General features: G+C 31.4%; 1 protein-coding gene across 2 annotated transcripts; it reads right to left on the reverse strand.

Annotated features, from left to right (window-relative positions):
- Positions 1 to 371: 371 nt before the first annotated feature.
- LOC115888652 (chymotrypsin-C-like) lies at positions 372 to 6,926 on the reverse strand. Of its 2 annotated transcripts, none has more exons than XM_030908429.1 (9): positions 6,727 to 6,926; positions 4,659 to 4,880; positions 4,030 to 4,186; positions 3,747 to 3,900; positions 2,501 to 2,592; positions 2,143 to 2,310; positions 1,026 to 1,232; positions 708 to 869; positions 372 to 657 (listed from the first exon to the last, which is right to left on the reverse strand). In XM_030908429.1, the coding sequence occupies exons 2-9, from the start codon at positions 4,866 to 4,868 to the stop codon at positions 449 to 451; spliced, it is 1,359 nt and encodes a 452-aa protein (XP_030764289.1). In that variant the 5' UTR covers positions 4,869 to 4,880; positions 6,727 to 6,926; the 3' UTR covers positions 372 to 448. The 2 variants fall into 2 exon arrangements, with proteins under 2 accessions (XP_030764289.1, XP_030764288.1); XM_030908428.1 differs by having other exon boundaries at positions 2,501 to 2,706.
- Between the last annotated feature and the right edge of the window lie 2,897 nt (positions 6,927 to 9,823).

Consider the following 9,823-nt stretch of genomic DNA (forward strand, 5'->3'; position numbering starts at 1 on the left):
GGGACGTAGGGTTATTATGAACAGAATTTTGAAAGGACGATTTGTATATACACATTAGGTCACTTAAAATAATTTAGGCGTTGTAAATACTTAGTTAAATAAAATGTAGAAAGTCTGAATTAAGAAAAAATCATTTATGTATGTCCAATGCCCATCTTTTTTATTCTAATATTTTTGGTATTCAATCAGGGGTATTCTTATGATATACTGGATTTGAATGATTGTAAATATCCTTTTTCTTAAAAGAAATATTTCTAGATACATCATAATAATACTTGGTTGATAAAAAGTCTTGTAATAATATTAAGCGCAAGTTATAGGGCATTTATACACAGTGTGACTTGAACTTTATATGCAATGAAACTTTGCTAGACCTTAAAAAAATCCTTTATACATAGTATAGGTATCACAATTCAGCTTTCTTGGAACAAATAATGAGTCAAATTTGTCAATAATTTATTTTTTGTTTAATCCAGCTTAAGTGTTTAGAAGCATCCGTAAAAACCATGAAATGTGAAGGATCACAAGTGCCCTCTCCTTGTAAGGCCACACTAACAGAAACTATGCCCCTCAACTGCCATACAGTATCTGCTCCACTTGTCCCGGCTTTTGGGAACACCATACCTCCGCCAGAGTCTCCATTACATACAGATGTTCCTAGAAAATAACTATTTATTTTTTTATTTATGAAATTTATACCAAATTACCGTTTCTGAATCCTGCACAATAGTTTTTATCGAATATGAATTGCGAGAAAAAGTTCCTATTTGAAAAAATGCAAGTGTCTGAAGAGACGACGGGCATTTTCGTTTGCATCAAGTTGGTTGTGAGTTTTCTGTTTTCGTCAAAACCCCAGCCAACTACAGTGCCTAAAAAAAGTAATGTAAAGCTACAGGGTGGTAAAAAAAGAGTTTTTTTTTTATAATAACTGTGTATCATGTATCTTTAAAAATGTTTTTTAATTAGGAATCACTAAAGGAATCACCATCACCTATAATTTTAAGTATATTACACTTAGTTTATACCTAGTTTTCCGATCAGATTTTGGAGATTGTCGTCCTCCTCCCATAAACAACATTTCCTAACATAATTCGTTATTTCTGCTGGCCTGTCCAATTTTAGAAGTGCCAGATCGTTATAGAATAATGTAGCATTGTATCTTGGATGAATAATAATTTGGTCCACTTTCCTGTCTTGCACTTCAGGACCAAAACTTAGCAAACTGTATTTTCCTTAAAAAAAAATAAAGGAAAAGTATTTAAAAAGGATTATTAAGGTATTTTAAGTTCAACTATTTGACAGTAATACTCTAATAAGTACACTACTCAAAACAATTATCGCATATTCGAATAAAAGTAATTATTACATATTTCTAAATGAAGCATGCATTTTTCTGCCTTTCTCTTGTGAGTTTTTTTTAGGATAATTAGAGGGTACATACACTGACATGTAATTTTTAGTCGGCCGACTATTTAGTTGCAAAAGTGAAAACAATACATTCTTATGGAGCCGATCGGCCCAATACTTGATTACATTGCGTGGCCTTAGGCTATGCGTTGACAGACAATTTTTAATCGGCCGACTATTTAGTTGCATATTTGTAACCAATATATCCTTATGGAGCCGCGCTCACATGCAATCAAATGGTGGGCCGATTGACTTTATAAGTATGTATTGTTTTTACTTTTGCAACTAAAAGTCGGCCGACTAAAAATTACAGGTTAGCGCATAGGCTTATTTTATTGAATTTCCCTTCACAGTATCTATACTATTTAAAATGGTAAGTCGGGGAATTCAAAGTGTCTTGTTTTTCAAATTAATAATTATTTTTTAGAAAATATGCTATAATTGTTTTGAGTAGTTTATTAAGCTAAAAATAATTTTAGAAGAATTTTTTTACGAATATTTTATTACTATTTTCCAGTAGTTTAAGTTAATAAAAAAACTATAGTCTATCTAGAGGAAGAATTACCTATGACAATCGTCTGTCATTTTATTTCAGAAGTATGTAAATTCCATACCAAATCATATATTTCGTCAACAGACAGACTATATAGGTATAGTCTGTCCAACAAATCCGGGTATATTTCGACAGACGACATCCAAAAATGTCATGTATTCGCTTGTTATACACTGACTTACCCAGGTAGACCAGTATGTTTCGCTGATTGACAGGTTGATTCGTACGTGGTCTGGTAATACAATGAGCAGCTGTCAAAACAAAGTTCTCTGATATAAGGGTTCCTCCACACGTGTAGACTAACTCCAGACCCTTGGAATAGTAGAGTGCCACATGCCAAGGCCACTGTCCTAAATAAGTGATTATTTTGTATCTTTCGCGCGTAAATTTTATAGGTATTGATAGAGTCTGCCCAACGAGTCAAGGAATAAGATTTCGACAGACTACATTCAAAAAATGACAGACAATACAATTTAACTGTGAATTAAAATGATAGAAATCCTTTCATCTTTGGACAGACTATACGGTGATAGAAATTACCTGGGATAGTGCTTTGACCAAAAGTAATCAGCGGACTCGCCTGCGTTGCTACTGTTCCGCACGAAATATCCTGACTGGGAACACTGAGTGGCCTAGAAGCAGTTTTATTAGATGTACCAATAGCGAAATCACCCCCAAAAAACGCATAGTCATCGTCTTCATCTTCATTTAGGGGATTCCCTAAGGCTAAGCCACTATTAGACGGCCTAAAACGGTGCATTTTTTGTCTAAAGGCCTACACATACGCTCAATTTTGACGTTCAAATCTGATTTGTACAGGCAGTTGGGCTTCAATCCGTAGACAAAATTCAGTCTATTATTAACTTAAAACATTTATATAACAAATAACTATTATGGCATTATCAATTATCAATTTATCCAATAATTATAATAATTAAAGCTTGCCATGTTTCATGTTTATGGAAAATAAAAAGTAAGAATTACAGAGACAGCAAAAATATTCTTTATTGCATAAGCGATCAGAATGCAACTGTATCTCGATAAGCAATTTTCACAGTAAAAAATGTGGTGATTCTATTTTTTTACTGTAGACAAAACTGCGCGTGTGAGCGGTTAAACTGCGCAAACCGGCCTGCACAGTCAGCCTGTACGAAAGAACTGAGCGTCTGTGGGGCTTTTTAGGCTTACCGATGGACTGTGCATATATGTAATGGAGTGATTCAGATTTTACCGAACAAGAAATGATATTTTACATATTTTATTTTGAATGAAAAGCGTCTCCTTTGTATACAGCATGTCCTCGGATTTGTCTTTACAAGAAGAAAAACTTTTTTTATTATTGACATTTTGGGAAAAACGCATTCTTCATACAACATTTTTGCTTGTTTCATTTCCATACCGTTTTAGAGAAAATTAAAAAGTGAAAACAGCAAAAAATAGGAAAGTTATAATTAATAATAACCATATATCAAAGAAAAAACATCGAAATTATATTACCATAAAAATGCCTTTTGAATTTTTGGAATTTGAAAAAAATACAATCATATTTTCTTGTTTTTTTTAAAACGTATAATTTTTTTTACAAGTATAAACGGTTTTAACCGTTTGAGAACAAGCAAAAATTTTACGAAGAATGTATTTTTCTCAAAATGTCAATAATAATAAAAAGTTCTTCCTCTTGTAAAAACAATATAAAAACAAGTACACACTGTATAGTTCTTATATAACACCTAATAGTAAGGTATTATATTTTTTTACTAAATGAGTATAGTGGTATGACGCCTACCTCTTTGTGGTTTCTCTATTTGACGGTGGAGGTCTTCTTATTACACCTGGATTATTTGGAGACACTGAAAGCGTTTGAGTACCTTCTGGATCATTTTTTACACTTATATGTAATTGAGGTTCCACTCTTTTTGTAGTGGGACACAGAGTCTTACCTATAAAGACAATAATTAATAATAATAATTTAGTTGTATTTGTTTTATTTAATAATGACTGTATGATACATGTAGAAATATAGGTGGTATCTCTGATTTTACTTAAACATATTTATTATTACTTCTTACCATTTAACAGTATTTTTGACACTGTAGGTACTATGGAGGCTGCGTTATATTTTACAAAAAACCTTACAGCTACGGGTGGACCTGCCTCTAATCTATACGAGGGGTTCCTGATAGTATATTCTTTGTTATCCGTTGAGGATGTATCTCCAAACCAATTCTGTAACACAATTCTTCATACATATATTTTTATTATCTGCACTTATAAACACTTCTTTCAGTTTTTTGGCTGATTTGGTTTGGAAATCAAAAAATATTAGCTATACTTTAAACACCATACGATCGAAAAAAAACGGCGTCATGGACGGCTGCGGAATGACAATCGATAATAAATTTGGCGAGGTCAAGCCCTAGACGTCATTTACTTCGCCCGTACTCTTCTTTATTTTTCAATTGCGCTTATTGCCAGTTGGCCTTAAGAAAGTTATAATTTATCTTTATATGTATTGAGTAAAAATGATTTTTAAATGACATCTAGAGATTGGCCTCGCCAAAATTATCATCGATGGTCATTCCCCAGCCGTCCTTGACGCCTTTTTTTTATCACACGGAACTTTGCTTATACTTATTGATTTTACGAAGAATGCAAGAATAATTAAATTTATTATCAAAATTATATCATAATAAGTTACCCCTAATAGTTCTGCACTTCTGTCCAAAATTATCCTCAACCATATGCCTTCCAAGTCTTCCTGGGACTTTAAGAGAACCACTCCGTACCATCTGTCCGGCTGGTCCTTGTCCCTGGACTCGTACGTGAAGGTTTCTGGACAGGGCGATACCAGTTGTCCCACCACAACACTGATCACTAACGAACACCAAGTAAAAATCGATATTAACATTCTGTCTCAGTCCTGTAAAAGAATACACAAGACTAAAATACTATTTGTTATTGTAATAATCATAAATAATTGTTTATTTGCAAGATAAACTTGTTGCTTTTGACCTTTTGGTTGATATGGTAACATATATTTCTTAGAAAAAAGCTGGGAAAAGATGAAGAATATAGTAAATACCCTCGAGAATTTCCGGGACAAATATTAGCTAAGTATACTTATTGTGACACCAGCAGAAATACTTTTTAAGTTTATAAACCAAGTTTTTTTTGTAATAATTGCCATTTTATTTTTGGAGTGAAACTTCTTTACGCGCTGTTATTTTTCCTAGTTAGTCAGAGATTTAGGGAGCCTTATACAGGGGATATATATTGCTACAAAACGTTGGATCATTCAATTTATATTTCATAGCCTTAAATATTCCTAGAAAAATTGTTTAAAGGTATTTTGAACGTGATGGAAAAATAATAATTAAAATCAACTATTTTTATTGCTCATAAAAACTCGTTTTCAAAATGTCACCAGCATAGACAAAATTTATTGAAGAATTATAATACTCATAACTTATTATGAATTAACGTAAACAACATATGTATATATCTTTTTGGGTATCAGGATATTAACAAAAAGATTTTAATTGGGATGAATATATTCAACATATTGACTATGCACATTAAAGTACACAAATAAAAATATTACAGCTTTTTGAAAAAAAACTGTTTGAATATCGTATTGTATGTGAAAATTATGCTCTATAATAATTATTATAATAACTATGAACTAATTAATATTTAATTTTTAATTTTTTACAAGTTTGCATTTTTTAAAAATTGACAGAAAAAACAATATACTTTGAATTCGTTTGACATACAATATCTGTTAGTGCTAGAATTTTATCCATGGGCAGTTTGATTTAACTGAGACAACCGGTACACTGGATAAGACACTTATCTACACACTTTTGGACGCTGCGTATATATTTTTTATCTGTTTTAAATTCTCGGTTCATTTGTGATTTTGAAAAACATTATTATTTAACGCAAATTTATATAAATCATGTTCAAAACAGTGTTAAGTGACGATGAATTTAGTTTACGTAGTTTTGAATAAGTGCTTATATTTCTTGGAGATCAAGGTATTTTGAAACTATTGAATATTCCTAGTATAATAATGAAAATACCAAAATCTTTCAAGGACAATGGGTTATAATGGTTTCTTACTTATTTTGTAAGTATATATCTATGTTTTTCACTAAAACATATGTTATTGTTTATTAAAGTTACTTATCACATAAAAATCCTTCCCTGAATCTTGAAAAAACAGAGTTAAATATCAGGGTTTGGAGGATATAATCTTGTGATATATATCATGATATTAATAGCTTCATATATATCAGGTATATATCATGTGATATGATATTTATATGAATATCATGATATATTCGAACCCTGCGAAGTCCATAAAAAAATGAGCGATATAAGTTGTAATTTTTAAAGAAACATTCTGAAAATATTTTACTAAAATTCTTTGTTCCAATTTTAAATTATTCAAATTAAGACAATGAATAGTTGAAAAACAATTAAAATTTTGTAACTTTATATTCGAAATATTTGTTATTTTTGCAAAATTATAAATAATTTCCTTAGAAAACAGAAGTTATTTTTAACACTGATTCTTCTAATTATTTTATAATTGTTTTATTACAATAAATCATTTCGATGCAAGTACACTATTCCCTGCTTGTTTATCTCAATAACAACAAAGAATATTGTTATTAGCATATACGCTATATACGTATTAATTAAAACTATAAAAAGATTGCTATTATTTTTAAATCCCTAACAAAACATACGCTTTGACTCACCTTTTAATTAACTTTTAATTTTACCATCACACATGAGTTTTTTGATTAAAAACAAGCGTAATAATATGTTTAGACGCAAAATTCAGCGTTCAAAACTGAATAGAAACAAATATGTAGTTGTTTTCTTAGCCATGGCACAATATACTGTGGCTATACTGTGGTTATGTTATTGGCAAGCTGTGTTGTGATATAGACAGAAGAATTGAAACCAGTTTAACAGTACATAAAAGCAGGGATTTGAGGAATTTCCGATAAGATGTGTATAACAGCAATCGAATGACGTAGAATTTTACTTAAATGTATTTAAATCGCTTCCAAGTGACTTATATACCATCCAGCGACTTTGTTGAGTCAAGTGAACTCATCAATTTACCGGAATTCAAATGACTCGAACATTGCCTTAACTACAGGGTGTCGGGTCCATCCCTGGTACTGCTGGTTACCCCCAGAGAAGTCCTGAATTTTGACTGAATTATGATTGTACATATTAATTTTTATTTGCTTGTGGTGTAGTAAAAATGACTTTTTCTAGTTTTGTTACTTCGTTTTGTTCAAAAATTGTGTGTTAGTTTTATCTAAAATGAATAAATAATGTGTTTTAGTTAAGTCGATTAAATGTATGCAGTATGCCCTCTGATTGTCTTTACAAGGGGAAAAACTTTTGTATTATTAATATTTTAAGAAAAATGCATTCTTCATAAAAAATTTTGCTTTTCTAAAATGATTTATCCCGTTTTTACCTTTCCAAATTTTTAAAACGTTTTAGAGATAATTAAGAAAAACATGAAAATATGGTTGAATTTTTTGTCCTAAAAATCAAAATGCGTTTCTATGATAATATCAATTCGATTTAATTCTTTGATAGATGGTTATTATTAATTTTGATTAATGCCATATTCTTTGCTGTTGTTAAAGTATTATATTTTCCCAATATTTTCCGATAACTATCATCACCCTTTCCCAATAATGCCGGGACCCAATTAGCCAATAAGCCACGCGACGCCACACTATTCCTCGTCGCAACAAGTGGGCCCACGTGTTGCGACGTGGGAAAGAGTGTACACATGAGATCTGGGACAGACGACACACGTGTGATAGCGTGTTATGGCGTCGGGTGGCGTGTACGCAATACATGTAATTAAATGGAAAAACATACGCACAGATCTTCATGACGTGGGGTAGCATGGCGTCGCGTGGCGTGGCGTGTTGGTTAATGGGGTCCCGGCATAAATGTTGTGCTTCTTTAACATTTTAAAACAACAAAGAAAACGAAAAAGAATTTTTACAAAAGAATGCAAAGTTATATTACCATAGAAACCGTTTAGATTTTTAGGACTTAGGAAGCGAAAATTTTTATGAAGAATACATTTTTCTCAAAATGTCAATAATAAAAAAGTGTTTCCCCTTGTAAAGAGAATCCGGGGACATACTGTATAGAGAAATTTATGTAAAAGTTTAATCAAAAAATGTGTTGTGATTTTTTAATATTATTATTCTTCATTTTTTAAAAAACAAAAGCTCTAGGCCTTCCCAGGATGAATTTGCTAGTTACGCTATGGACTTGAAAGAATATTCCCTGTTGACACGTTTGAAATCAAAAAGCTTCTGCTAGTTGATTCAAAATGGCGACAGTGCGTAGGGCTGTACTTCAAACTTCCAAAATTATGGCTATAGAATTGACAGAAAGTTTATTACGTAAAAAAACAACCCGTAAAACGAGAATATTGGTCAGGAAATGAAATTACTTATGGTGCATCCACTAATTTTAAAACTACTAAAAGTTACAGTTAAAAAAGCCTAGAGCTCGGGCTAGAAATTACAAAAAAATGAAGGATGGATGCAAAACAATTTAGTTTTTTGTTGGAAAAAGTTATAGCCAGAATTAAAAAAACAAGACACATTAAGTAAGGCTATTTCTCCTCGGTTCATGCTGCTAATTTTGTATTTCGGATTCTGTATCTTCAATACACACACATTTTACTGAAAAAAATATATATAAAAGAAAAAATACGTTATACTTAGATTTTTTTTTTTAATAAGGTATTTAATAAATTGAATTCTTCATAATAAGTTAATTTCAGGAGATATTAGCCAGTTGGGCTCCCTCCATGCATATTCCTTTGTGCTTAACCTTGACATATGTGAAACCAAACTCTCTTAGGTGATTCAAGGGAAAGACTTGTTGTAGGACCTTAAAACATGCCCCAAGTTTGACTTTCAGATGTATTTGAGATATGCGTTTGCATGTACCTTCACCAGAGACTTGATGGACAATCTTAGACGACCCTGTGAGATTCATTTCAGATGTCTTTGGAGTGGTCTGTAGATGTTGCAGAGCCCTGCAAGGTGGGGGGTGGATTTAACTTATTAAATAACTTCTGAGAGCATTTTTCATAAGAGCAATATTCAGATATAGAATCCTCTTGTAAAAGTATATAAGTCAGTATGTATACATTTCCAAGAGCAATTGTATTCAAAGAGTGTTTGAGGTTATATTGCGTAAAAGTTTTTCAAATATTTATTACATTTTTTTTTAAAATGGAGTAATTTTCAAAAGAGATACATTTTAGACAAATTAATAAAAGAAAGCTTGAGAAGAAGTTAAATTAGTCCAGACGTCTAAATCCATCAGTCATTTATTAGTGGGAAGAATCATATTATTAAGAAATATAAGTTATCTCAGTAATATGATTTTGGGAAAAAGAACAGTTCTATAACAAACATTACACGATAAAACAGTAATAAACATTTGTAATCTGACTTTCTACTAAACCATTTGTCTTCAGACTTTCTACAGATGATCTAATTTGACAATAAATAAATTCGATGATAAATATTGTTTATATTGTTGAGCAAGTTTTTCAATTGGCTAGCTGGGTGGGAAATACTAGACCTCCTTAATTTAATGGTGTGTTGGGTAAGCATTTATGTAAATAGTAAAAAAGATGGCAATAAAATGTTAAGTAACATGGCGTTATTCATTGGATGCTCACACATGTATTTCTTCTTGTTAAAGATGTGCAGCCGTTTGTCATAGAAAGTATGATTCCCTAATGCACATATAGTGAGGTGCAAATATTGTAATGCAACAGAAGCA

This window comes from Sitophilus oryzae, unplaced genomic scaffold (genome assembly GCF_002938485.1).
Source record: "Sitophilus oryzae breed Bouriz unplaced genomic scaffold, Soryzae_2.0 scaffold_806_pilon_pilon, whole genome shotgun sequence".
In the NCBI taxonomy this organism is placed as follows: Eukaryota; Metazoa; Arthropoda; class Insecta; order Coleoptera; family Curculionidae; genus Sitophilus; species Sitophilus oryzae.

Bases quoted from the DNA above. Each gene is read 5' to 3' on its own strand.
- LOC115888652 (XM_030908428.1), bottom strand. From the start codon at position 4,868: ATGTTAATATCGATTTTTACTTGGTGTTCGTTAGTGATCAGTGTTGTG. The intron at 4,187-4,658 runs GTAACTTATTAT...ATTGTGTTACAG, and splicing joins GAAGTGCAGAACTATTAGGG to AATTGGTTTGGAGATACATC. The intron at 870-1,025 runs GTATAAACTAAG...TACTTTTTTTAG, and splicing joins AAATCTGATCGGAAAACTAG to GCACTGTAGTTGGCTGGGGT.